This window comes from Coregonus lavaretus (assembly GCF_964263955.1).
Source record: "Coregonus lavaretus genome assembly, chromosome: 5".
Classification (NCBI taxonomy): Eukaryota; Metazoa; Chordata; class Actinopteri; order Salmoniformes; family Salmonidae; genus Coregonus; species Coregonus lavaretus.
Window position 1 is genome coordinate 5,110,743 of NC_139992.1, and position 27,228 is coordinate 5,137,970.

The 27,228-nt window shown below is 46.6% G+C and overlaps 1 protein-coding gene across 1 annotated transcript in view; it reads right to left on the bottom strand.

Annotated features, from left to right (window-relative positions):
• The window catches only part of LOC311130075 (FERM, ARHGEF and pleckstrin domain-containing protein 1-like), a 122,754-nt gene that overhangs the window by 32,656 nt on the left and 62,870 nt on the right, over window positions 1-27,228 (bottom strand). The window contains exons 3-13 of the mRNA XM_084162729.1: window positions 17,863-17,964; window positions 17,674-17,716; window positions 14,957-15,035; window positions 12,470-12,567; window positions 11,868-11,982; window positions 8,189-8,336; window positions 7,667-7,762; window positions 7,371-7,537; window positions 7,086-7,154; window positions 6,898-6,973; window positions 6,418-6,634 (exon numbers count right to left, since the gene is read on the bottom strand). Of these exons, the coding sequence (XP_084018855.1) occupies window positions 6,418-6,634; window positions 6,898-6,973; window positions 7,086-7,154; window positions 7,371-7,537; window positions 7,667-7,762; window positions 8,189-8,336; window positions 11,868-11,982; window positions 12,470-12,567; window positions 14,957-15,035; window positions 17,674-17,716; window positions 17,863-17,964 (1,210 nt within the window). The remainder of the gene's footprint in view (window positions 1-6,417; window positions 6,635-6,897; window positions 6,974-7,085; window positions 7,155-7,370; window positions 7,538-7,666; window positions 7,763-8,188; window positions 8,337-11,867; window positions 11,983-12,469; window positions 12,568-14,956; window positions 15,036-17,673; window positions 17,717-17,862; window positions 17,965-27,228) is intronic.

A 27,228-nucleotide genomic window follows, 5' to 3' on the forward strand; every position in this document is an offset into this window, starting at 1 on the left:
ATTAAGGATACCTGCTCTGAACAGGTGAATCCAGGTTGATAGCTATGATCACTTATTAAATCCTCTTCAAATCAGTGTAGATGAAGGGGAGGAGACAGGTTAAAGAAGGATTTCTAAGCCTTGAGACAATTTAAACATGGATTGTGTATGTGTGCCATTCAGAGGGTGAATGGGCAAGACAAAATATTTAAGTGCATTTGAACGGGGTATGGTAGTAGATAAGACAGTGCTTAGAATGCCTGACAGGGTTGTCTTTGCCTGCAGTGATCCAGTAACCAACACTAAAGTACCCTCGTACTGTCCCCTCACACTACCTGGAAGTCATCAATTCATTCGAGTAAAAACAACATTGAGTGACACTCAATAATTGTGTTATTATTTGCAGTTTTATACAAATGTAGGACCATGTTAAGAAATAGAAACAATATCATAAAACAACACAATAGATAATAAATACCACACAGTGCATTCGGAAAGTATTCAGACCCCTTCCCTTTTTCCACATTTTTGTTACGTTACCGCCTTATTCTAAAATGGATTAAATAAATAAAAATCCTCATCAAAACATTTAAGTGCCTTTGAACTGGGTATGGTAGTAGGTCCCAGGCGCACCCGTTTGTGTCAAGAACGGCAACGCTGCTGGGTTTTTCACGCTCATCAGTTTCCTGTTTGTATCAAGAATGGTCCATCACCCAAAGGACATCCAGCCAACTTAACATAATGACAAAGCGAAAACAGGTTTTTAGAAATGTTTGCAAATGTATTAAAAATAAAAAACAGAAATACCTTATTTACATAAGTGTTGAGACCCTTTGCTGAGAGACTCGAAATTGAGCTCAGGTGCATCCTGTTTCCAATTATCATCCTTGAGATGTTTCTACAACTTGATTGGAGTCCACCTGTGGTAAATCCAATTGATTGGACATGGTTTGGACAGGCACACACACCTGTCTATATAAGGTCCCACAGTTGACAGTGTATGTCAGAGCAAAAACCAAGCCATGAGGTCGAAGGAATTGTCCGTAGAGCTCCGAGACAGGATTGTGTCGAGGCACAGATCTGGGGAAGGATACCAACAAAAGGTCTGCAGTATTGAAGGTCCCCAAGAACACAGTGGCTTCCATCATTCTTAAATGGAAGAAGTTTGGAACCACCAAGACTCTTCCTAGAGCTGGCCGCCCGGCCAAATTGAGCAATCGGGGGAGAAGGGCCTTGGTCAGGGAGGTGACCAAGAACCCGATGGTCACTCTGACAGAGCTCCAGAGTTCCTCTGTGGAGATGGGAGAATCTTCCAGAAGGACAACCATCTCTGCAGCACTCCACCAATCAGGCCTTTATGGTAGAGTGGCCAGACGGAAGCCACTCCTCAGTAAAAGGCACATGACAGCCTGCTTGGAGTTTGCCAAAAGGCCCCTAAAGGACTCTCAGACCATGAGAAACAAGATTCTCTGGTCTGATGAAACCAAGATTGAACTCTTTGGCCTGAATGCCAAGCGTCACGTCTGGAGGAAGAACTGCTCATCATCCCTACGGTGAAGCAAGGTGGGGGCAGTATCATGCTGTAGGGATGTTTTTCAGCAGCAGGAACTGGGGGACTAGTCAGGATCGAGGGAAAGATGAACAGAGCAAAGTACAGAGAGATCCTTGATGAAAACCTGAGCCTGGACTTGAACCCGATCGAACATCTCTGGAGAGACCTGAAAACAGCTGTGCAGCAACGCTCCTCATCCAACCTGACAGAGCTTGAGAGGATCTGCAGAGAAGAATGGGAGAAACTCCCCAAATACAGGTGTGCCAAGCTTGTAGCGTCATACCCAAGAAGACTTGAGGCTGTAATCACTGCCAAAGGTGCTTCAACAATGTACTGCGTAAAGGCTCTGAACACTTAATAAATGTAAAGTAAATGTGATATCAGTTTTTTATTTTTAATAAATGTGCAAACATTTCTAAAACCTGTTTTTGCTTTGTCATTATGGGGTATTGTGTGTAGATTGATGAGGGAAAAAAACTATTTTATACATTTTTGAATAAGGCTGTAACGTAACAAAATGTGGAAAAGGTGAAGGGGTCTGAATACTTTCCAAATGCACTATATATATATATATATATATATATATACGTGGATACAGCTAAAAGCATCTCAGAGAGCAGAGACTACCAGAAGCCCATGGCATGAGCTGAGAGACCTGGAGCTTTGAGACGCTACCATTAAATTGCCTTTCAGACCCACAACATGCAGCACATACTGAAACCTGCCTTCATGTTCCCTGCTTGTTCCCTAGTTCCTGTCATCCTGAACAAAGTCATTTGTCAATTCTCCAGTCCTATATTGTAGTCCTCTGTAACCTCCGACAGGGATCACCCCTTTTTCTCCTTACACAGTCAGTGGCAGAACAGCAAAACATCAGGACAGTACAGGAACAGGTTAACATGCTTCCAGAGCAGGAACATTGAGACTTAACCCAATAAGTGCTGCATGCTGGCAGAACAGAACAGTGTTTCAATTGAACAAGGACATTTTAAAAAAGCAATTGTGAAATAAGGTCAATAAATCCATAATCAAAATACAGCAAACAAATGAGGAGAGTGAAGCAAAGAAAAGACAAATCAGGGACAGCAAGAAAACAAAATAACAAATAAACACAAAAGTGCAGAGTAAATATGTTAGGGAGAAAAGGGCGAGCCAGTGAGATACAGTATGTAGACCCCTGGAGATTGCAGAACAATAGACAGTGAGATGTTTAGGTAGACAAGGACAAGAGGAGATGCCACCAGTGGTCATCAGAGCAATATTATACCTGTATCACTTTCACAGAGGCCTCTCTCTGTCACACACTCTCTCTCAGGTCGAATGATAAGACATGCCTAAAACCACAGCCAATTGCTTTTCTGGACAACTAGTACTAGTACTGTCCAACAGTACTAACTGGGATATGTGCTTGTATGTCAAGTTGCTACAACAGTCTTCATTAAACTGAAGTTCCTCAGAACAAGCAGAATGTCTATGAAAAATGAGCGTGGCTCTGTTTGCCTAAAAACACCAGTCAACAGTCAACAATAGTTATTTGAATTTCAATCCTTTGATCATTTTGTACAGAAGACAGGGTTACTGTAAACATTGAATATCAAATCAGGAGTTGAGGTTGGGACGTTCTGTAGATGAACAGAAAGCCTTCTCAGTACCCAACAAACTAAGACATTACCTACTATAGTCCTCTCACTACTGTAGTCCTCTCTCTACTGTAGTCCTCTCACTACTCTAGTCCTCTCTCTACTGTAGTCCTCTCACTACTATAGTCCTCTCACTACTGTAGTCCTCTCTCTACTGTAGTCCTCGCACTACTATAGTCCTCTCACTACTGTCGTCCTCTCACTACTGTCGTCCTCTCACTACTGTCGTCCTCTCACTACTGTCGTCCTCTCACTACTATAGTCCTCTCACTACTGTAGTCCTCTCACTACTATAGTCCTCTCACTACTGTCGTCCTCTCACTACTGTCGTCCTCTCACTACTGTAGTCCTCTCACTACTATAGTCCTCTCACTACTATAGTCCTCTCACTACTGTCGTCCTCTCACTACTGTCGTCCTCTCACTACTGTAGTCCTCTCACTACTATAGTCCTCTCACTACTATAGTCCTCTCACTACTATAGTCCTCTCACTACTGTCGTCCTCTCACTACTGTAGTCCTCTCACTACTATAGTCCTCTCACTACTATAGTCCTCTCACTACTGTAGTCCTCTCACTACTGTAGTCCTCTCACTACTGTAGTCCTCTCACTACTGTAGTCCTCTCACTACTATAGTCCCCTCACTACTGTAGTCCTCTCACTATGGACACTAATTTGAGACCGACCGTATGTACAGTACAGCACAAGCAACATGTATACTCAATACTCTTGTGTTCTCCTAAGCAACTCCCTAAATATTAACAATGAATCACATATCCAACGGCAGGCAACATAGAAAGTCACAGGAAACAGCCTGTCTCTCTCTTTTATTAGTAAACCTGATTAACATGAACCAATCACAAGAGTCTACAATATGATCATAATGATTAAAAAAGCAACACATATACAGTACTGTATAAAAAATAGACCAACTCCCCCATCGACACACTAGCCAAACAACAACATCCTGTCCACTGACAGAATGGACATGTTATACAGTAACGTTATGAAGACACATGATGGCATTTGACAGAGAATTGGAACTCTCCAACAATCAATAAACAATACAATGCATTATTGTAGACGCCACGTCGAGTGTGCAAGCCAAGTCCGCTCACAGAACAATATGTATGTGCAGCTCCAGAAACAATATTCCCTCGACTTCATCCCAAAAGTTCAGCTAGAAACAGAGCATCAGGGGGTTTCGACTGGATTGATTCACAGTGCTGTACAGTGGTCTTTCAAAAGACTTGGCACTTGAAAACAATGATGTCTCTAACTGTGAACCACCTGGTGTGTGCAGAGACACCAATACAGTCAGAACAGACATGAAAAGGTTAACCCCCTAAGGGTAGAAGAGAAGAGAGCAGAGAGCTTTCATCCCCCTCTCTCAGTTAAAGGGCAGAGCAACCCAATGGAAAACAGAGTGTCAGGCTGGCTCATGGCAGAGCAGACTTTACTGTATACTCAGGGTGCGTTCGTTAATTCACTCTGGAGTGCCAGGAGAGCACTCGGAGTGTGATCTGGGCATTCGTAAATTCTGAGTGTTTCGCTCTCGGAGCGTTCAGAGTGCACACTGGACGCTCTGGCCGAGGAATAGGGTTGATCCGAGCGTTCTGACCTCACAATGGCAGTCAAGCAGCCAAGTTAACTGGCTAAAGTTACCTAGCTTGCTAGCTACTTCCAGACATAAATGAGAGAACACCCAACTCTGACAATTTTTCTCGCCCTAGCAGAGCTGGTTAGGCTGTTTTCATGTTATCCAGAGCGTTGGTGACTGTAACTGTGCTGCTGGCAACAATGTAATAGCACTTTTTTGCCGACATTTACTGACACCGGCCATATTCAACGGGTGTTGAGCGTTCGTAATTTAATCAGTTATTCTGCACTCTGGCACACTCAGACGAGAGTGCTCTGAAATAGTAGATGGCCAGTCTGAATTTACGAACGCACCCTCAGTTAGTGTAGGCTGCACAGAGACAGAGGAGTGTGACGGGAGTTAGCCCCGACTTGACCCTTCTGAGTAGCATCTGTCCCTTCACACAAACTAGCATAGCTATCGCCATCTCCCATGCTAACCACAAGAGCATCCCTCTCCTCTCAGAGCCAATGCCACCCTGCCTACAGAGCAGGTCTCTGGACTTCCTTCCTCTGGGGTAGCCTAACAGCTGAACACCTGTGCCCCGTCCTCATCACTAAAGTTAAGGCAGCCATCCTCCTCCATCTCCTCATCCAGCTGGAGGCTCCCAAAGGAGTACTTGTTCCTGGGTATGGGGGAGGGGGAGGGGGAGGGGTAGTTGACCTGCACGGCCATGGGGTTACCGTAGGTCAGCGGGTGGCTGCTGGAGCTACCCGTGGTGGTCTCGGTCTCCGAGTCACTGGACTCTGTGCCACTGCTGGTGGGGCGGTCAATCATCTGAACAGCCCCTACGTGGTCTACACCAGCCTGGCTGTACAGCTTCTGTAAAGGGCTGGGCTTGGGCTGGCCAGGGGCAGACAGGTCGTTGGCCAACATGCGGCGCTCCAGAGCAGCCATGTGGGAGGTGACAGGCCGGGGCTCGTGGGAGGGCGTGGAGGTGGCCTGCTGCCAGCTCAGGACGAAGGGGTCTGTGTCGGAACGGTTACGCATGTTGTGGAGCTTCTGTAAGTGTGGCGAGTGGGTCATGATGGGCGAGTAGCTGCCGTAGTGGGATGGGGCCTGGCCCTGGCCTCGGGACCCCCCATGGCCCCTCTGGGCGTTAAACCCCCCGTGACCCCGGTCGTCACAGCGTGGGGGCCTGGAGCCGTGGCCGTTTTGCTCGGCGTGGCTGAGTGAGCCGGTCCGCTGGAAGGTGCTCATGACGGGGCTGGAGGTGCTGCTCTTAGAGCCTAACAGGCGGACCGTCGGGGGGCTGCTGCTACGCTGGTCCCCAATCCCACCACCCCCCAACTCCTCCATCATAGTGCTATGGAGAGGGCCACGGGGCGGACCACCGCCGAAGAACGACAGGTTGGCCGGCTCATCTAACTCACAGCTCATATTGAGGGTTGGTTTAGGGGAGGGAGGGGACTCTCTGTACCTCATCCTACCCAGTTCCCGATCGTTTATACTGCCACGGCGGGGGCCTGCCGCCTCCTCCCCATAGCTGTCAGTATGGTAAGACCTGGTAACCCCGCCCTTGGCTACGTCGTATTCATTATCTATATCACTGCAGTCAATGTAGGGGATGGAGGAGCTGCTGCCCTTAGCGCCCCGGGAGGCTGGACCTGTGTTCAGATGGTCTGGGTGGGGCTGCCTGGCTGGGCCTGGTTCTGTTCCGGGGCTTGGGCTGTCCTCGCCGCGTCCCCCGTTCCTCTGGCTGGAAGGGCTGCCTCTGATCCGCAGGGCTGACGGGTCCTCAGCGTTCACCAATACAGACTCCTTCCAGTGACGGGGGGGAGGAGAGTCCACCTCCACTCTGTCCCCTGAAGCACCGCTCACACTCTGTGGAGAACAGAGAACAGAGAAGAGAAAGAGAGCGCTAAAGGTTTAACAGTTAAACAAGGAAATTGAGTTATTGTGTTACATGGATTAGTTATTCCTTCTAGTCAATTATTAGCTCTATATTCTAAGCAGTATATTTCATATTCATAGTCTTTCTAGATGAAAACATGCTGGGTCGGCTATCAGATAGAGTTGCACAAAGTGTAATTTAGCACGTTAGCCTCTAATGGACCGTGTGTGGGAACACTGAAGGAGACACTGACTTCTTTTGGCACTTGGGGGTGATGAGGGGAAGGCAGTGGAGACATGCGGCTGCTGTGCTGGACCCTACTGTGTTTCCTGAAGAGGGGAAGATGATGGAAAGTGGATATGTTATACACCTGGCAACCCTCACACAGTCTCTCTCTCTCTTTGCACGTCTAGATAGAAAACACAAACGTTAAGTCTTTACCTTTCAAACGGGATCTTCTTAAACTCGGAGTCCTTCACATAATCAATCACCTGCTTCTGTGTCCGACCGCTGCGGAGAGAGAGAGAAGTAGCAAGGTAGATGATTGAGGTCAGTGAACCTAGAGTAGAGCTGGAGAAGTTCTGTCCAGGTGACAGGTAGGAAATGAGATTCAAACTGAGGCACTGACTGGTTTTTCAACGAACCTGCTATCTCCTGTGTCCTGAGTGACAGAGATGCTTTATTATTGTGTGGCCCCAGGGGCCTTCAAGGGGCCAGCTGGTCTACCTGAATCTGAAGGAGGAGCCTCGGGTGAAGAGGACAGGCTTGGGCCTGGCTTTGGGCTCCTCGAAGAGGCGGAAGAAGGCGTGGTATTCCACACAGATCTTCCAGAAGACTTTACAGCAGTCCCGACTACCCATCAGGAACTCCAGAGTGTCCTGGTATGAGCTCTGCTGCAGAGGGGACACATATAGATGTAACACACATCAATGGAAACTCAGGGCTGAAGGCTTTAGGCATTGGTGATATTTACATGAATATGAATGGTGGATCTTGCTAAGGTCCATGACCATATGACTTACGTTTAGGTCTGGTCTGAGCTTGATGAGAAATTGCTTCCTCTTGAAGCTTAATTTGCGCACTTTGGACCAGTTTAAGGCATTGATCTTGGTGTGTCCCTGCAGCGGATGAAGAAATCCACACAGAGGTTTAACACGGCGTGTGACATGCAATAAAAATCAGCCTGTTCATCTTCCTAATCATGTCATCAAACATCAGTTCCACATTCCTCAAATAGAACTTGCTAGCTCTTAATCCCAATAGATTTGTGAACAGAGAAACTGTTACATGTTGTCAAAAGCCTGTCATTAAAATGTCACTTCAAAGTGGAACAGCTGAAAAGTGGAACTGAAAAGTGTGACAGCTGCAAGTGTCTTACATTGTGGCATAACCAAGCTTGTTAAATCATTTACTACCAACTTGCTATTACACCATCCACATCAAACTCATGATCAAATATCCTGTAGGTTTCTAATGATAAAAAGCAGTCTATAAATCCTCTTACTCCGTCCACCTCTACTCGGTGTTGACCTGTAAAGTAGTACCTGAAAGACCAGGACACCAGCGTGTGCCACGGCCAGGCTCAGCTTGCTGCCCTCGCGGTCCTTGGCAGGGTGCAGTCTAACCCCATACGTCTCCAGTCTGCGTGCCACCTCCAGCAGCTGGTAGTCTGACTCTGCTGGCGTCTGACCCCTACAAGCACACGGGACAGCAGTCTGGGTCAAGTCTCATGGAAGTCTCAGAGGCCTCCAAGGATTCGTTCCAAATGGCACCCTATTCCCTATTTTAATGCACTATTTTGACCCCTGGACACTAAATAGGGAATAGGAAGCCATTTGGGACACAGTCTCACACAAAGTCTCTCATAATCACGGCAAGGTGGAGTTGAGGTGGGATGCGTCAGAATTCCAGGGGTCCACAAACAGTTACATTTGATTTCCACTTTGGGCTTCTGAACCTGACTGCTCTTAATCAAAAATGTTACTTTAAATGTGAATAATATCTTCCAATCAAATACTGCAATTGAGGTGAGAGACCAAGCCACATGTCAATCTGTTCCCACATTCAGCTGACACCACACACCACCGAGGTCTGGGTAGAAACGAAACTGCATGGTAACTCACTTCCCTAATTCTTATCTGTGAAAAAGCTTTCCTGTTTCCTGTGTGCTGTAGTTAATTATAGATGTAACTCTGAGCATGGCTCCCTGCCAGGAGAACTGTGGTTACTGTTATCAGCTGAAAATACAGAAAAAGGACAAGTCAGGGAGGGCAGTCAAATCTAACGGAGATCCTTTCATCTTGTCAGCTGCCTGGTGAGCGCCAATCTCTGTACACCAGGGTAGCGTGGAGGACTGGGGGTGACATCACTGTAGATTGGAGGACTGGGGGTGATACCACTGTAGATTGGAGGACTGGGGGTGACACCAGGGTAGATTGGAGGACTGGGGGTGACATCACTGTAGCGTGGAGGACTGGGGGTGACACCAGGGTAGATTGGAGGACTGGGGGTGACACCACTGTAGATTAGAGGACTGGGGGTGACACCAGGGTAGATTGGAGGACTGGGGGTGACATCACTGTAGCGTGGAGGACTGGGGGTGACACCAGGGTAGATTGGAGGACTGGGGGTGACACCACTGTAGATTGGAGGACTGGGGGTGACATCACTGTAGCATGGAGGACTGGGGGTGACACCAGTGTAGCATGGATGACTGGGGTTGACACCACTGTAGATTGGATGACTGGGGGTGACATCACTGTAGCATGGATGACTGGGGTTGACACCAGTGTAGATTGGTGGACTGGGGCTGACACCAGTGTAGCATGGAGGACTGGGGGTGACACCACTGTAGATTGGAGGACTGGGGGTGACACCACTGTAGATTGGATGACTGGGGGTGACACCACTGTAGCGTGGAGGACTGGGGGTGACACCACTGTAGATTGGAGGACTGGGGGTGACACCACTGTAGATTGGAGGACTGGGGGTGACACCACTGTAGATTGGAGGACTGGGGGTGACACCAGTGTAGATTGGGGGACTGGGGGTGACACCAGTGTAGATTGGAGGACTGGGGGTGACACCACTGTAGATTGGAGGACTGGGGGTGACACCACTGTAGATTGGAGGACTGGGGGTGACATCACTGTAGCATGGAGGACTGGGGGTGACACCAGTGTAGCTTGGATGACTGGGGTTGACACCACTGTAGATTGGATGACTGGGGGTGACATCACTGTAGCATGGATGACTGGGGTTGACACCAGTGTAGATTGGAGGACTGGGGGTGACACCACTGTAGATTGGATGACTGGGGGTGACACCACTGTAGCGTGGAGGACTGGGGGTGACACCACTGTAGATTGGAGGACTGGGGGTGACACCACTGTAGATTGGAGGACTGGGGGTGATACCACTGTAGATTGGAGGACTGGGGGTGACACCAGTGTAGCATGGAGGACTGGGGGTGACACCACTGTAGATTGGAGGACTGGGGGTGACACCACTGTAGATTGGATGACTGGGGGTGACACCACTGTAGCGTGGAGGACTGGGGGTGACACCACTGTAGATTGGAGGACTGGGGGTGACACCACTGTAGATTGGAGGACTGGGGGTGACACCACTGTAGATTGGAGGACTGGGGGTGACACCAGTGTAGATTGGGGGACTGGGGGTGACACCAGTGTAGATTGGAGGACTGGGGGTGACACCACTGTAGATTGGAGGACTGGGGGTGACACCACTGTAGATTGGAGGACTGGGGGTGACATCACTGTAGCATGGAGGACTGGGGGTGACACCAGTGTAGCTTGGATGACTGGGGTTGACACCACTGTAGATTGGATGACTGGGGGTGACATCACTGTAGCATGGATGACTGGGGTTGACACCAGTGTAGATTGGAGGACTGGGGGTGACACCACTGTAGATTGGATGACTGGGGGTGACACCACTGTAGCGTGGAGGACTGGGGGTGACACCACTGTAGATTGGAGGACTGGGGGTGACACCACTGTAGATTGGAGGACTGGGGGTGACACCACTGTAGATTGGAGGACTGGGGGTGACATCACTGTAGATTGGAGGACTGGGGGTGACACCACTGTAGATTGGAGGACTGGGGGTGACACCAGTGTAGATTGGAGGACTGGGGGTGACACCACTGTAGATTGGAGGACTGGGGGTGTCACCAGTGTAGCATGGATGACTGGGGGTGACATCACTGTAGCATGGAGGACTGGGGGTGACACCACTGCAGATTGGAGGACTGGGGGTGAGGGAAGGGATGGCCATGTCCTCCTGGCCTGCTGCATCAATGAGGTGGACAGTAAGGGGATTGTGGGATATGGAAGCCTTCTACATTTTGTTCTCCAAGGAGCTCAGAACTAGCAAATTAGGAAACAAATAATAGAAGGAAATACTGGGAGAAGGAGAAGTTACAGTGAATGAGTTCAAGCAGCCATTTCCCTTGTGCCAACCTGTTCAGTGACAAAGGTTTAACAATGAAAATCCAAAGTCGTTAGCCGTTTCCCTGCTGAAGTCTGGTGTGTTGCTCCAAAGTCGTTAGCCGCTTCCCTGCTGAAGTCTGGTGTGTTGCTCCAAAGTCGTTAGCCGTTTCCCTGCTAAAGTCTGGTGTGTTGCTCCAAAGTCGTTAGCCGTTTCCCTGCTGAAGTCTGGTGTGTTGCTCCAAAGTCGTTAGCCGTTTCCCTGCTGAAGTCTGGTGTGTTGCTCCAAAGTCGTTAGCCGTTTCCCTGCTGAAGTCTGGTGTGTTGCTCCAAAGTCGTTAGCCGTTTCCCTGCTGAAGTCTGGTGTGTTGCTCCAAAGTCGTTAGCCGTTTCCCTGCTGAAGTCTGGTGTGTTGCTCCAAAGTCGTTAGCCGTTTCCCTGCTGAAGTCTGGTGTGTTGCTCATTAGGCTTTCTGGGGACCCATGAAGTGTTTCTGATAAAGCAGACATCACCACATTCCCCTCCAGGCCCTAACCACTCAACCAACCCAGGGGTCTAGTCTAAACATGATAAAGAGTTAACACACTGAAATAAAGAACACTGTTCAGTCAGTGGTGAGTTTCCTGACTGTGTCAGCTGGGTAGAAAACATTCCCTTGGGACGTGTACGTATGAGGTCTTTATCTACCTTGACCTGTTCAGAGGCCACCAGAATAACGCCTGAAAAGCTCTGCTTCCAGACCTGACGCACCAGTTACAGAGGAGCTACTCACCCATTCTTGGAGTGGAACTCCATGATCTTGTCCATCAAAGCCACCTGGTCAGGAATGTAGCTGTTGTTGAGGAGGTGCTGCCGACTCTGGCTCTCCTCAAAGTCCCCAGTCTCAGCTGGAGAACAAAGGGTTAAAGTCAGGGGATCGTATTAGAACATCGTATTACATTGTGTGCAGTGCGTAGGCCTACACTGTGTAAATTATCTGCATCACTGCTGGTTGATAGCAATTCAGATTATTTGCATATATCCCTAAATAGAATAGATTAGAATAGATTCAATCGACTAGAATCCATCCTCATCCATGCCTCTTCCCTCTTTGATCACACTTTTGACAGCTCCCTCTAGCATTAGAATCCAGGCAGAGGAACGGACAGCTTTTCAAAAAGCTCTCTCTCTGTGTCTTCCCACATTTCATTCATTCAGAGGAATACTAAAAAGGTATCCATGGCAACACACTGATTCTTAATTTGGGATGCTGCGCCACATCCTGTTTGACACAGTTTGAAGAAGGTTCTGTTTTCCTACACATGTATATGCTCTATTGGCTCTGTGATCCTATTGGCTCTGTGAAGCCACAGGGAAAGTAACAGAGAGACGTACATTGGATAACATGGGAGACCAGCAGGGCGGCGCTACTGTCGTTGCAGGTCAGACGTCCACAGGCAAGGTCATGCTTGATCTGCAGGGCGAAGAGATACCTGGACCATCATGGGACAAAGAGAAAGGTTAGAACAGAGCCAATAGGATGACTGGCTGTGGTTAACATCAAAACCTGTCAGGCCACAACACAGGAGGGAGGAACAGGAAAGGAACCACTTGGAGGCGCCGGAGGGGATGGCAGACGTTTTATGGACTCTTAACCAACCGTGCTATTTTTAATTTATTTTTTCGCATTGTTTGTAACTTATTTTGTACATAACGTTGCTGCTACCATCGTCTCTTATGACAGAAAAGAGCTTCTGGACATCAGAACAGCCATTACTCACCTTGAACTGGACGAATAACATTTCTTTAATGAGTCGGACGAGAGGGATTTGCTCCAGACACCCGACAGGGCCCTCATCCCAGTCATTCGCAGTAGAAAGAAAAGGAGATATCGCGGAAGGAGATCGGGGTGCCTGGTAAGGAGCCGGCGACAAGTGGCTAACCTGCCTTTGCCATCGATACTATTGGCCAACATACAATCGCTTGATAATAAAGTGGATGAACTACAAGCATGTATATCCTACCAACGGGACGTTAAAAACTGTAATATCTTATGTTTCACCGAGTCGTGGCTGAACGACGACATGAATAACATACAGCTGGCGGGTTATACACTGTATCGGCAGGATAGAACGGCAGCCTCTGCTAAGACAAGGGGTGGCGGTCTATGTATATTTGTAAACAACAGCTGGTGCACGATATCTAAGGAAGTCTCAAGGTTTTGCTCGCCTGAGGTAGAGTATCTCATGATAAGCTGTAGACCACACTATCTACCAAGAGAGTTTTCATCTATATTCTTCGTAGCTGTCTATTTACCACCACAAACCGATGCTGGCACTAAGACCACACTCAATGAACTGTATAAGGCCATAAGTAAACAGGAAAACGCTCATCCAGAGGCGGCACTCCTAGAGACCACCTTTACTCCACACACAGAGACGCGTACAAAGCTCTCCCTCGCCCTCCATTTGGCAAATCTGACCATAATTCTATCCTCCTAGCAAAAACTAAAGCAGGAAGCACCAGTGACTCGGTCAATAAAAAAGTGGTCAGGTGAAGCAGATGCTAAGCTACAGGACTGTTTTGCTCGCACAGACTGGAATATGTTCCGGGATTCTTCCGATGGCATTGAGGAGTACACCACATCAGTCACTGGCTTCATCAATAAGTGCATCGATGACCTCATCCCCACAGTGACTGTACGTACATACCCCAACCAGAAGCCATGGATTACAGGAAACATCCGCACTGAGCTAAAGGGTAGAGCTGCCACTTTCAAGGAGCGGGACACTAACCTGGACGCTTAGAAGAAATCCTGCTACACCCTCCGACGAACCATCAAACAGGCAAAGCGTCCAATACAGGACTAAGATCGAATCGTACTACACCGGCTCCGACGCTCGTCTGATGTGGCAGGGCTTGCAAACTATTACAGACTACAAAGGGAAGCACATGCGAGCTGGCCAGTGACACGAGCCTACCAGACAAGCTAAATTACTTCTATGCTTACTTCGAGGCAAGTAACACTGAAACATGCATGAAAGCATTAGCTGTTCCGGACCACTGTGTGATCACACTCTCCGTAGCCGATGTGATTAAGACCTTTAAACAGGTCAACATTCACAAGGCCGCAGGGCCAGACGGATTACCTGGACGTGTACTCCGAGCATGCGCTGACCAACTGGCAAGTGTCTTCACTGACATTTTCAACCTCTCCCTGTCTGAGTCTGTAATACCAACATGTTTCAAGCAGACCACCATAGTCCCTGTCCCCAAGAACACTAAGGTAACCTACCTAAATGACTACCTACCCGTAGCACTCACGTCTGTAGCCATGAAGTGCTTTGAAAGGCTGGTCATGGCTCACATCAACACCATTATCCCAGAAACCCTAGACCCACTCCAATGTGCATACTGCCCCAACAGATCCACAGATGATGCAATCTCTATTGCGCTCCACACTGCCCTTTCACACCTGGACAAAAGAAACACCCATGTGAGAATGCTATTCATTGACTACAGCTCAGCGTTCAACACCATAGTGCCCTCAAAGCTCATCACTAAGCTAAGGACCCTGGGACTAAACACCTCCCTCTGTAACTGGATCCTGGACTTCCTGACAGGGTAGGTAACAACACATCTGCCATGCTGATCCTCAACACGGGGGCCCCTCAGAGGTTTGTGCTCAGTCCCCTCCTGTACTCCCTGTTCACTCTAGACTGCATGGCCAAGCACGACTCCAACACCATCATTAAGTTTGCCGATGACACAACAGTTTTAGGCCTGATCACCGACAACGACGAGACAGCCTATAGGGAGGAGTCTGAAATGGCAGTTGGTATGTCGCTGGTTAAACCTAGGCTTCTTTCTGTTTAGTCTTACCTAGTCAATTCCTCCAGTAGCTGGGCGTGGTCTGGGGGGAAGAACTTCACCACAAATCTCAGGACTGTGTGCTTGGGCCCTGTGGGTGTCAGATAATGGCATGGTTATAGAGCAACAGAGAACACATTCTAAACAAACTATCTGGAGATTCCTGTCATAGAATTAGGAGTTAGAACAGGATCTCCATGATTCCTTTTGCTCAATTACACTTTGACCTGAATTTGGGTTATGTCTCACCGACCAATGAGATCATAACAAGCATTGTACTTGCTCTTATGCACCAAAAAAAATACTTGTTTGTAGATGAGCAAACCAGTCTTCCATAAGACTTGATGAAAGCTTTATGACTCGAGATGTACAAGTTTTAACAGCGGAGCCTCAGTCTGGAAGAAAGATGGTCTCTGTGTGTGAATAACGATGCAGTTTGGGATTTTAAGCATAACAGATTTGTAACCTATTGTAAGAATTAGATTCGTAAGATATCATACGAATTGCAAAATAATATACACTGAGTGCACAAAACATTAAGGTCACCTGCTCTTTCCATGACATAGACTGACCAGGTGAATACAGGTGAAAGCTAAGATCCCTTATTGATGTCACTTGTTAAATCCACTTCAATCAGTGTTGATTAAATAAGGATTTTTAAGCCTTGAGACAATTGAGACATGGATTGTGTTCGTGTGCCATTCAGAGGGTGAATGGGCAAGACAAAATATGTAAGTGCCTTTGAACAGGGTATGGTACACTTAGATAAAATAGTTCCAAAAGGGTTCTTTGCGGAGGGATAGGGTTCTACCAAAACCGTTTTGATCAGAAGAACCAAGGCAAGGGTTCTTTGTAAGGATAAGGGTTCTACCTAGAACCTTTAACATCCTAAGAACCATTTTTGGAAGAAAGGGTTCTTTGATGATTCTTTGCAAGGCAAGAAGGATTATTCGGAAGGCAAGAAGGCTTCTACATAGAACCCTATATCATATTTCCTGCTCTATTGCTCTATTGCAGGAAGCTTTTCAGAATTGTTTGTTTTACTGTAATACCTGTGTTTTTGCATGTACATTGGTTGGTTGATTAATTTAACGCTACACAAAGATAAATAACATGCCGTTTTCTAAACTAATCCAATCTGATAGTATCTGGATTTATTGCACCCGTTACTGAGATGGTTGTTCCAGTTTAGACGATTGAGGTAGTCTCAGTATTCAATCCTCCCTACCCTGGCAATCTAATCTAAATGCAGGTTGTGGGTGATAAACAATTCCACTTGTTGGCTATCCTAACTCTGGCTGGATTCCAATAGGAATTACATAATGTGACTTGCAGGTCTGATGTGGTCTGTAAACCAGGAGATTCCTAACACCACTGTATTAGGGTATAACTAGGCCCTCAATGAAAGGCCATATGATATATTTAATTTAACATTTTAAAAAAAGGTTATAAGATAAAATGGTTATTGGTAGAACCCTTCATGTAGGGTTCTAGGAAGAACCCTCCAAATATAAAATGGTTCTTGGTAGAACCCATCATAGAAGGTTCTAGGCAGAACCATATACTGGGGGTTCTTTGAAGAACCCTACATAGACGGTAGATAGTAGTACACAATTGGATGACAAGTAGTACACACAAAACGGGTACCACTTTCAAAATGACTGGCTGAAATTATTTAAAAAAAGTTCTGGAGCATCACTTTAAGTTTGCTTGGATGGGACAGGGTGTTGAGGCTTCCTCACGCCACAACTAAATTAAGTATCCTAGCTGTCTCCTTCTTTCAAAGACATTTGTCTTACCATGGCAGTCAATCTAAATGCAGGTTGTGGGTGATAAACAATTCCACTTGTTGGCTATCCTAACTCTGGCTGGATTCCAATAGGAATTACATAATGTGACTTGCAGGTCTGATGTGGTCTGTAAACCAGGAGATTCCTAACACCACTGTATTAGGGTATAACTAGGCCCTCAATGAAAGGCTACAGAGGGTAGTGCGTACGGCCCAGTACATCACTGGGGCCAAGCTTCCTGCCATCCAGGACCTCAATACCAGGCGGTGTCAGAGGAAGGCCCTCAAAATTGTCAAAGACTCCAGCCACCCTAGTCATAGACTGTTCTCTCTGCTACCGCACGGCAAGCGGTACCGGAGTGCCAAGTCTAGGTCCAAAAGACTTCTCAACAGCTTCTACCCCCAAGCCATAAGACTTCTGAACAGCTAATCATGGCTACCCGGACTATTTGCACTGACCCCCACCCCATCTTTTTACGCTGCTGCTACTCTGTTAATTATTTATGCATAGTCACTTCAACTCTACCCACATGTACATATTACTTCAACTACCTCAACTAGCCGGTGCCCCCGCACATTGACTCTGCACCGGTACCCCCCTGTATATATAGCCTTCCTACTGTTATTTTATTTTACTTCTGCTCTCTTTTTTCTCAACACTTTTTTGTTGTTGTTTTATTTTACTTTTTTATTAAAAATAAATGCACTGTTGGTTAAGGGCTGTAAGTAAGCATTTCACTGTAATGTCTGCACCTGTTGTATTCGGCGCATGTGGCCAATACAATTTGATTTGATTTGATTTGATTTAATGTTTCCATGTTTTGGCTTGATACATTTTCTTCTGTTAGCAACCATACCACCAGTGTTAGTTGAAGCAAATGAAGCATGAACTGTCCATTGCCAGCCATGTAAAAGTGTGTAATGAAGTCAGGGGACTTACGTCTCAGCTGCTTGACAATTGGCTTTAGGAGGTCTAGCCAAACCTGTGAACCGAAGGAAAGCAAAACGCCCCTTAGTCAGCATAGAGAGATGAATTCAAGGCTTCTACACTAACACCTCAAGAAGAAACAAGCTAACACCCAGTCCAGAAACAACCCCTAAGTTAAGGACTGTCTTTTTCTTCACTCACCATCATCTTGTGGTCTTGGTATTCTAGGCCGAAGTAGTCTCCCTCAACGAGGTTCAGGTGGGTACACACCAGGTCAAACAGCACCTTGCCTGAGGCTCTTTGCTGTAAAAGACAGAAACATACATGGTAAGTTAGAGAAATACCTGGTGCAGTAATGAATGACTTTTGACTGTACGATGGGCTGGCTGGCATTCACTAGCTCGATCACTCAATGAGCAATGTGTACTTAGACAAGGATGATATTGTCCCTCAGTTTTAAAGACTCATTCTGATCAAATTTCACTGAAAATCCCCTCAGCAAAGTCTATCTGCAAGTCCAATCAAGGATCAGCGATCATGAGAGCACATTCAGGACTGGATCTCATCATCCCTCTAGGACTTTGTGGATCAGGAGGAATGCCACAGACAAACAATATAGACATTTGCAGTAGTGACTGAGTGTAGTATGACTGGCTGCATGGATAGTGGGTGGCTCCATAGAACCCCTCCCTTCACTTCCAGAAGATTGCTCAAAACCTCCCCCTCCTCTCCTCCTATGGAGGCTCAGAGAGGGGCGGACACAGAGGAGCAGACAGAGAGGGGGGGCGGGGCCTGTGACTTTTGTTCTGTGTTCCCAGTATCACCATGGGGACAGACGATGGCACAGCACTCTTTGAAGCTGATCTGGTGGCAACCCAGCTCACCTAGGAAGTCCATTCCTCCATGACAACTCTTTCAAGTCTACATCAGAGACTGTCATCTGGCTGTTTTTCACCCACTACTTATTTTCCCTTCCCAGGGGAACATACACAGCCAACACCAGGGCAACCCCAAATTGCTTCCCTGACTTTTGAGGGGAAACAACTACTCATGTGTGACCTGTTTCAAGAAGCTAGGCGTATGTCGCATGTCACCTCTTCACAGGAGAGCCATTGGAACGTTTTTTTTACATTTATTTTTATCAAAATGTGTTTTTGGGCAGAAATGCCTTCTGGAACATGTGAACTTTCATGTGCCTTAATAACAAACTTGTATGCCATCTGTAAATACCAATAAAATTGTTAAATTACGAGCCTAGTTGGTTTAGCCACGGAAAAAGACAGGAAACTTCCCGCTAGCCATGATTGGCTGAGATAATGGCTGGGCTGGACATGCCGAGAGATTAGTTCGGATTGGTCTGCCATGTAGTACACTTCTGTCTATCCGTGAGCTGCTCAGCTAGCTAATATTGAACCTAGTTGGTTTGCTTTAGCTACCTGCAGATTCATACTACAGCATTTCATGTGGCTAGCTATGACAATCCATTTGTACTGTAGCTATAGGTTGGGATTGTTTAGCTAGCTAGCTAGCTAGATGTCTAAACAAAAGATTCCACTTTGCCAGATGATTACATGACCCATCAAGTTAGCCAGGTGTATCTGGGGGTGATTACGGTCATCTATTGTATTTCATGAACATGCGTACATGTCAAGACAACAGTGACCCATAGCTAGATGTGGCTGGGGGGTGGTTATAGCATTTCTTTCACATGACCCATCAATTTAGACAAGTGTCTGGGTGAGCATCTAATAATGATAAAATATTTATAAAATATTTTTATCTGGACACTTTCAAAGTCAGATTAGGATATTGGCCAAGGACTAGATAAAGTGTATTTTTACCTGGAGTTTTTCCCTTATTGTAGGATACCATCTTTGGTTGTTTACTACACTACCTTACTCACTCTGTTTAGCACATGGCCTCACATGTGAATCCTTCAAGAGATGGGTGGGGCTTAAGAGGGTGTGAACGATGCTGAATAGGTGTAGACAAATAAGAGCTCTCCAGTACATTTATGGGCCATTTTCTCAACTTTCAAAGCAGAATTACTTTCCCATTGTTCCTCAACTGCAGTGTTTGATATAATATTTTGAAGCTCTGAGTCTCTTCTTTAAAAAAAAAAACACAATTTTGCTACAAATCAAATCAAATTGTATTTCTCACATACACGTGTATAGCAGATGTTATTGCGGGTGTAGCGAAATGCTTGTGCTTCTAGCTCCGACAGTGCAGTAATATCTAACAAGTAATATCTAACAATTTCACAACATATACCCAATACACACAAATCTAAGTAAGGAATGGAATTAAGAATGTATCCATATATGGACGAGCAATGACAGAACGGCATGGACTAAGATATAGCAGAATATTATAGAATATAGCACATTATTACAGTGACTAGTGTTCCATTTCTTAAAGTGGGCAGTGATTTCAATAGGCAGCAGCAGCCTCTAATGTGCTAGTGATGGCTATTTAACAGTCTGATGGCCTTGAGATAGAAGCTGTTTTTCATTCTCTCGGTCCCAGCTTTGATGCACCTGTACTGACCTCGCCTTCTGGATGATAGCGGGGTGAACAGGCAGTGGCTAGGGTGGTTGAGGTCCTTGATGATCTTTTTGGCCTTCCTGTGACATCGGGTGTTGTATGTGTCTTGGAGGGCGGGTAGTTTACCCCAGGTAATGCGTTCAGCAGACCGCACCACCCTCTGGAGAGCCCTGCGGTTGTGGGCGGTGCAGTTGCCGTACCAGGCGGTGATACAGCCCGACAGGATGCTCTCAATTGTGCATCTGTAAAAGTTTGTGAGGGTTTTAGGTGCCAAGCCAAATTTCTTCAGCCTCCTGAGGTTGAAGAGGCTCTATTGCGCCTTCTTCACCACACTGTCTGCGTGGGTGGACCATTTCAGTTTGTCAGTGATGTGGACGCCAAAGAACTTGAAGCTTTCCACCTTCTCCACTGCGGTCCCGTCGATGTGGATAGGGGGTTGCACCCTCTGCTGTTTCCTGAAGTCCACGATCATCTCCTTTGTTTTGTTGACGTTGAGTGAAAGGTTATTTTCCTGGCACCACACACCCAGAGCCCTCACCTCCTCCCTGTAGGCTGTCTCGTCATTGTTGGTAATCAAGCCTACTACTGTTGTGTCGTCTGCACACTTGATGATTGAGTTGGAGGCGTGCTTGGCCACACAGTCATGGGTGAATAGGGAGTACAGGAGGGGGCTGAGCACGCACCCTTGAGGGGCCCCAGTGTTAAGGATCAGCGAAGTGGAGATGTTTCCTACCTTCACCACCTGGGGGCGGCCCGTCAGGAAGTCCAGGATCCAGTTGCACAGGGAGGGGTTCAGACCCAGGGCCTCGAGCTTAATGATGAGCTGGATGGTACTATGGTGTTGAATGCTGAGCTATAGTCAATGAACAGCATTCTTACATAGGTATTCCTCTTGTCCAGCTGGGATAGGGCAGTGTGCAGTGTGATGGCGATTGCATCGTCTGTGGATCTATTGGGGCGGTAAAGCAAATTGAAGTGGGTCTAGGGTGACGGGTAAGGGTAGACGTGATATGATCCTTGACTAGTTTCTCAAAGCACTTCATGATGACAGAGGTGAGTGCTACGGGGCAATAGTCATTTAGTTCAGTTACCTTTGCTTTCTTGGGTACAGGAACAATGGTGGCCATCTTGAAGCATGTGGGGACAGCAGACTGGGATAGGGAGAGATTGAAAATGTCCGTAAACACAACAGCCAGCTGGTCTGCGCATGCTCTGAGGACGCGGCTAGGGATGCCGTCTGGGCCGGCAGCCTTGCAGGGGTTAACATGTTGAAATGTTTTACTCACGTCGGCCACGGAGAAGGAGAGCACACAGTCCTTGGTAGTGGGCCGCATCGGTGGCACTGTGTTATCCTCAAAGCGGGCGAAGAAGGTGTTTAGCTTGTCCAGAAGCAAGACTGTCTCGGCGACGTGGCTGGTTTTCCTTCTGTAGTCCATGATTGTCTATAGACCCTGCCTCGTGTCTGAGCCGTTGAATTACAACTCCACTTTGTCCCTACACTGACGTTTTGCCTGTTTAATTGCCTTGCGGAGTGAGTAGCTACACTGTTTGCATTCTGCCATATTCCCAGTCACCTTGCCATGGTTAAATGTGGTGGTTCGCGCTTTCAGTTTTGCACGAATGCTGCCATCTACCCACGGTTTCTGGTTAGGGTAGATTTTAATAGTCACGGTGGGCACAACATCTCCTATACACTTCCTGATAAACTCAGTCACCGTTTCAGTGTATTCGTCTAAATTATTTTCGCAAGCTACCCGGAACATATCCCAGTCTGCGTGATCAAAACAATCTTGAAGCGTGGATTCCGATTGGTCAGACCAGCGTTGAATTGTCCTTAGCATGGGTACTTCCTGTTTGAGTTTCTGCCTATAGGAAGGGAGGAGCAAAATGGAGTCGTGTTCAGATTTGCCGAAAGGAGGGCGGGGGAGGGCCTTATAACCATCCCGGAAGTTCAAATGGCAATGGTCGAGAATTTTAGCAGCCGAGTACAACAGTCAATATGTTGATAGAACTTCGGCAGCCTTGTCCTCAAATTTGCTTTGTTAAAATCCCCGGCTACAATAAATGCAGCCTCAGGATATGTGGTTTCCAGTTTGCATAAGGTCCAGTGAAGTTCTTTGAGGGACGTCGTGGTATCGGCTTGAGGGGGGATATACACGGCCGTGACTACAACCAAAGAAAATTATCTTGGGAGATAATACGGACGGCATTTGATTGTGAGGTATTCTAGGTCGGGTGAACAAAAGGACTTGAGTTCCTGTATGTTACTACAATAACACCATGAGTCGTTAATCATGAAACACACACCTCCACCCTTCTGCTTCCCGGAGATATATTTATTTCTGTCTGCGCGATGAACGGAGAACCCATCATTTCAACAGAATATCCAGAGAGAGCCATGTTTCCATGAAACAAAGTATGTTACAGGCCTTGATGTCTCTCTGGAAAGAAATCCTTGCCCTGAGCTCGTTGACCTTGTTATCCAAAGACTGAACATTAGCGCGTAATATACTTGGAAGCGGTGGGTGGTGTGCGCGCCTCCTAAGTCGAACCAGCAGGCTGCTCCGAGTGCCTCTCCTCCGCCGGCGATGTTTTGGGTCAGCCGCTGGAATCAGTTCAGTTGCCCTGGGGAGAGCAAACAAAGGATCTGCTTCAGGAAAGTTGTATTCCTGGTCGTAATGCTGGTGAGTTACCGTAGCTCTGATATCCAATAGTTTTTCCCTGGCTGTATGTAATGATACAAAACACTTTCTGAGCTAATAATGTAAAAATAATACATAAAAAAACCAAAATACCGCAAAGTTTCCTAAGAGCTAGTCGTGAGGCCGCCATCTTCGTCAGCGCCAGGTACATAAGATTGAATCGAGGCGGTGGGTCACATTTAGAGGCACAAAGGGATGGCCGGGACTGCAGTTAAAGCCAAATCTCCTGTTGGAAAACCCCTAAGAAGACAGAAGCATAGAAGGGAGGGAGTTGAGCTGTTTAGCCAAGCTGCATTCTTTTGACTGGTTTTCACCGGTGCAGAACATAGCACAGTTATGCCAGTGTTTATAGTAACAGTCCCGCCCCCTGGCTAGGATAATGACCCAGCAGCATTTTAGTGTGACTCCTCCACCCTTCTGCACCCCCCCCCCCCCACTATTTTATCCTTCTACAATTAACCCCCCTCCTATTCTATCCTTCTACAATCTTCACCCCCCCATTCCATACTTCTACAATTAACCCCCCCATTCTACCTTTCTACAATCTTCACCCCCCCATTCTATCCTTCTACAATCTTCACCCTCCCATTCTATTCTTCTACAATTTTCACCCCCCATTCTATACTTCTACAATCTTCACCCCCCCACTCTATTCTAAACTTCTACATCTTCACCCCCCCATTCTATTCTTCTACAATCTTCACCCCCTCCTATTCTATCCTTCTACATCTTCACCCCCCCCCATTCTATTCTTCTACAATCTTCACCCCCCATTCTATCCTTCTACAATCTTCACCCTCCCATTCTATTCTTCTACAATCTACACCCCCCCCATTCTATTCTTCTACAATCTTCACCCCCTCCTATTCTATCCTTCTACATCTTCACCCCCCCATTCTATTCGTCTACAATCTTCACCCCCCACTCTATTCTATCCTTCTACAATCTTCACCCCCTCTTCTCCTACTCTACTCTGTACCTCCTCCACCCATGTACTCCTCTCCTTCTCTACCAAGCTCTCTCCCTCAGTCCATCCCCACATAAAGGCAGTAATTGGAACTAAGACCTTCTCTACTTCCTGGATTATGTAGTGACCTCTTCCAATCACAAGAGGGCCATCCTCATTACTGACCCATGGGAAATAGGTTCATGTTTTCCATTATTACACTGACTTACAGTGCATTCGGAAAGTATTCAAACACCTTGACCTTTTCCACATTTTGTTACGTTACAGCCTTATTCTAAAATGTCCTAAATTGATTTTGTCCCTCATCAATCTATACACAATACCCCATAATTACAAAGCAAAAACTGTTTTTTAGAATTGTTTGCTAATTTATACATTTAAAAAAACGTAAATTTCACATTTACATAAATATTCAGACCCTTTACTCAGTACTTTATTGAAGCACCTTTGGCAGCGATTACAGTCTCGATTCTTCTTGGGTATGATGCTACAAGCTTGACACACCTGTATTTGGGGAGTTTCTCCCATTCTTCTCTGCAGATCCTGTCAAGCTCTGTCAGGTCGGATGTAGTGTGTCACTGCACATCTCTTTTCAGGTCTCTCCAGAGATGTTCGATTGGGTTCAAGTCAGGGCTCTGGCTGGGCCACTCAAGGACATTCAGAGACTTGTCCCGAAGCCACTCCTGCGTTGTCTTGGCTGTGTGCTTAGGGTCGTTGTCCTGTTGGAAGGTGAACCTTCGCCCCAGTCTGAGTTCCTGAACGCTCTGGAGCAGGTTTTCATCAAGGCACTCTCTGTACTTTGCTTCGTTAATCTTTCCCTTGATCCTGACTAGTCTCCCAGTCCCTGCCGCTGAAAAACATCCCCACAGCATGATGCTGCCACCACCATGCTTCACCGTAGAGATGGTGCCAGGTTTCCTCCAGACGTGACGCTTGGCATTCAGGCCAAAGAGTTCAATCTTGGTTTCATCAGACCAGAGCATCTTGTTTCTCATGGTCTGAGAGTCTTTTGGAAACTCCAAGCGGGCTGTCATGTGCCTTTTAATGAGGAGTGGCTTCCGTCTGGCCACTCTACCATAAAGGCCTAATTGGTGGAGTACTGCAGAGATGGTTGTCCTTCTGGAAGATTCTCCCATCTCCACAGAAGAACTCTGGAGCTCTGTCAGAATGACCATCGGGTTCTTGGTCACCTCCATGACAAAGGCCCTTCTCCCCCAATTGCTCAGTTTGGCCGGGCATTCCAAATCATGTCCAATCAATTGATTTTACCACAGGTGGACTAATCAAGTTGTAGAAACATCCCAAGGATGATCAATGGAAACAGGATGCACCTATGCTCAATTTCGAGTCTCAGAGCAAAGGGTCTTAATACTTCTGTAAATAAGGTTCTGTTTTTAATCTGTTTTTAATTTTTTATAAATTTGCAAAGATTTCTAAAAACCTGTTTTCACTTTGTCATTATGGGGTATTGTGTGTAGATTGATGAGAAAATATAATAATTTAATCAATTTTAGAATAAGGCTGTAACGTAACAAAATGTAGAAAAAGTAAAGGGGTCTGAATACTTTCCGAACGAGGCAATTGACTGTTCATTAAACAGTCAATTGCCTCAATAAGATTAAAATCTATTCAAATTAAATCTGTCCAAAACAGCACCACCATAGCCTGCTTCCCATAGCTTTCTGGGTGTTTTTCTAATTTATTTTCGTTAGATATTACTGCACTGTTGGAGCTAGGAACACAAGCATTTCGCTACACCCGCAATAACATCTGCTAAATATGTGTATGTGACCAATACAATTTGATTTGGTTCCCTGCACTCTCTCTCTCTCTCCCCCTCCACTCCTCTCCCTCCTGACTACAGGATGTATGGAGCTCAGGGCACCACACAGTGCCCACCACAGAGGACCAGCTGTTTCCATATGGTGGAGGATTGATGAGTGAGAGCACAGGTGGAGCAGGAGGCTAGATGCCACCAGAGCATCCACCAGCCAAACACCCACTCACCCACACTGCTGCCTGCCTGCCAAGGCCCTGCTGCTGAAGCCCCAACCAGCCGTGAATCTGCATTGTCAGACCTCTCCACAGAACCAGAGAGTCATACGGTGAGGAAATCTAAGTTAGTAGCCTGGGTTTTCTGCATTTGGTAATAGAATACAGTGCATCAGTAGAATACAGTGCATCAGTATAATACAGTGCATCACTAGAATACAGTGCATCAGTATAATACAGTGCATCAGTACAATACAGTGCATCAGTATAATTCCCCCTCAGGAGACTAAAAAGATTTGGCATGGGTCCTCAGATCCTCAAAAAATTCTACAGCTGCACCATCGAGAGCATCCTGACTGGTTGCATCACCGCCTGGTATGGCAACTGCTTGGCCTCTGACCGCAAGGCACTACAGAGGGTAGTGCGTACGGCCCAGTACATCACTGGGGCAAAGCTTCCTGCCATCCAGGACCTCTATACCAGGCGGTGTCAGAGGAAGGCCCTCAAAATTGTCAAAGACTCCAGCCACCCTAGTCATAGACTGTTCTCTCTGCTACCGCACGGCAAGCGGTACCGGAGTGCCAAGTCTAGGTCCAAAAGACTTCTCAACAGCTTCTACCCCCAAGCCATAAGACTCCTGAACAGCTAATCATGGCTACCCGGACTATTTGCACTGCCCCCCCACCCCATCCTTTTTACGCTGCTGCTACTCTGTTAAGTATTTATGCATAGTCACTTTAACTCTACCCACATGTACATATTACCTCAACTACCTCAACTAGCCGGTGCCCCCGCACATTGACTCTGCAACGGTACCCCCTGTATATATAGCCTCCCTACTGTCACTTTATTTTACTTCTGCTCTTTTTTTTTTCTCAACACTTTTTTTTTGTTGTTGTTTTATTCTTACTTTTTTTGTTTAAAATAAATGCACTGTTGGTTAAGGGCTGTAAGTAAGCATTTCACTGTAATGTCTGCACCTGTTGTATTCGGCGCATGTGACCAATAAAATTTGATTTGATTTGATTTGATCAGTATAATACAGTGCATCAGTAGAATACAGTGCATCAGTAGAATACAGTGCATCAGTAGAATACAGTGCATCAGTATAATACAGTGCATCAGTAGAATACAGTGCATCAGTATAATACAGTGCATCAGTATAATACAGTGCATCAGTATAATACAGTGCATCAGTATAATACAGTGCATCACTAGAATACAGTGCATCACTAGAATACAGTGCATCAGTAGAATACAGTGCATCACTAGAATACAGTGCATCACTAGAATACAGTGCATCAGTAGAATACAGTGCATCACTAGAATACAGTGCATCAGTATAATACAGTGCATCAG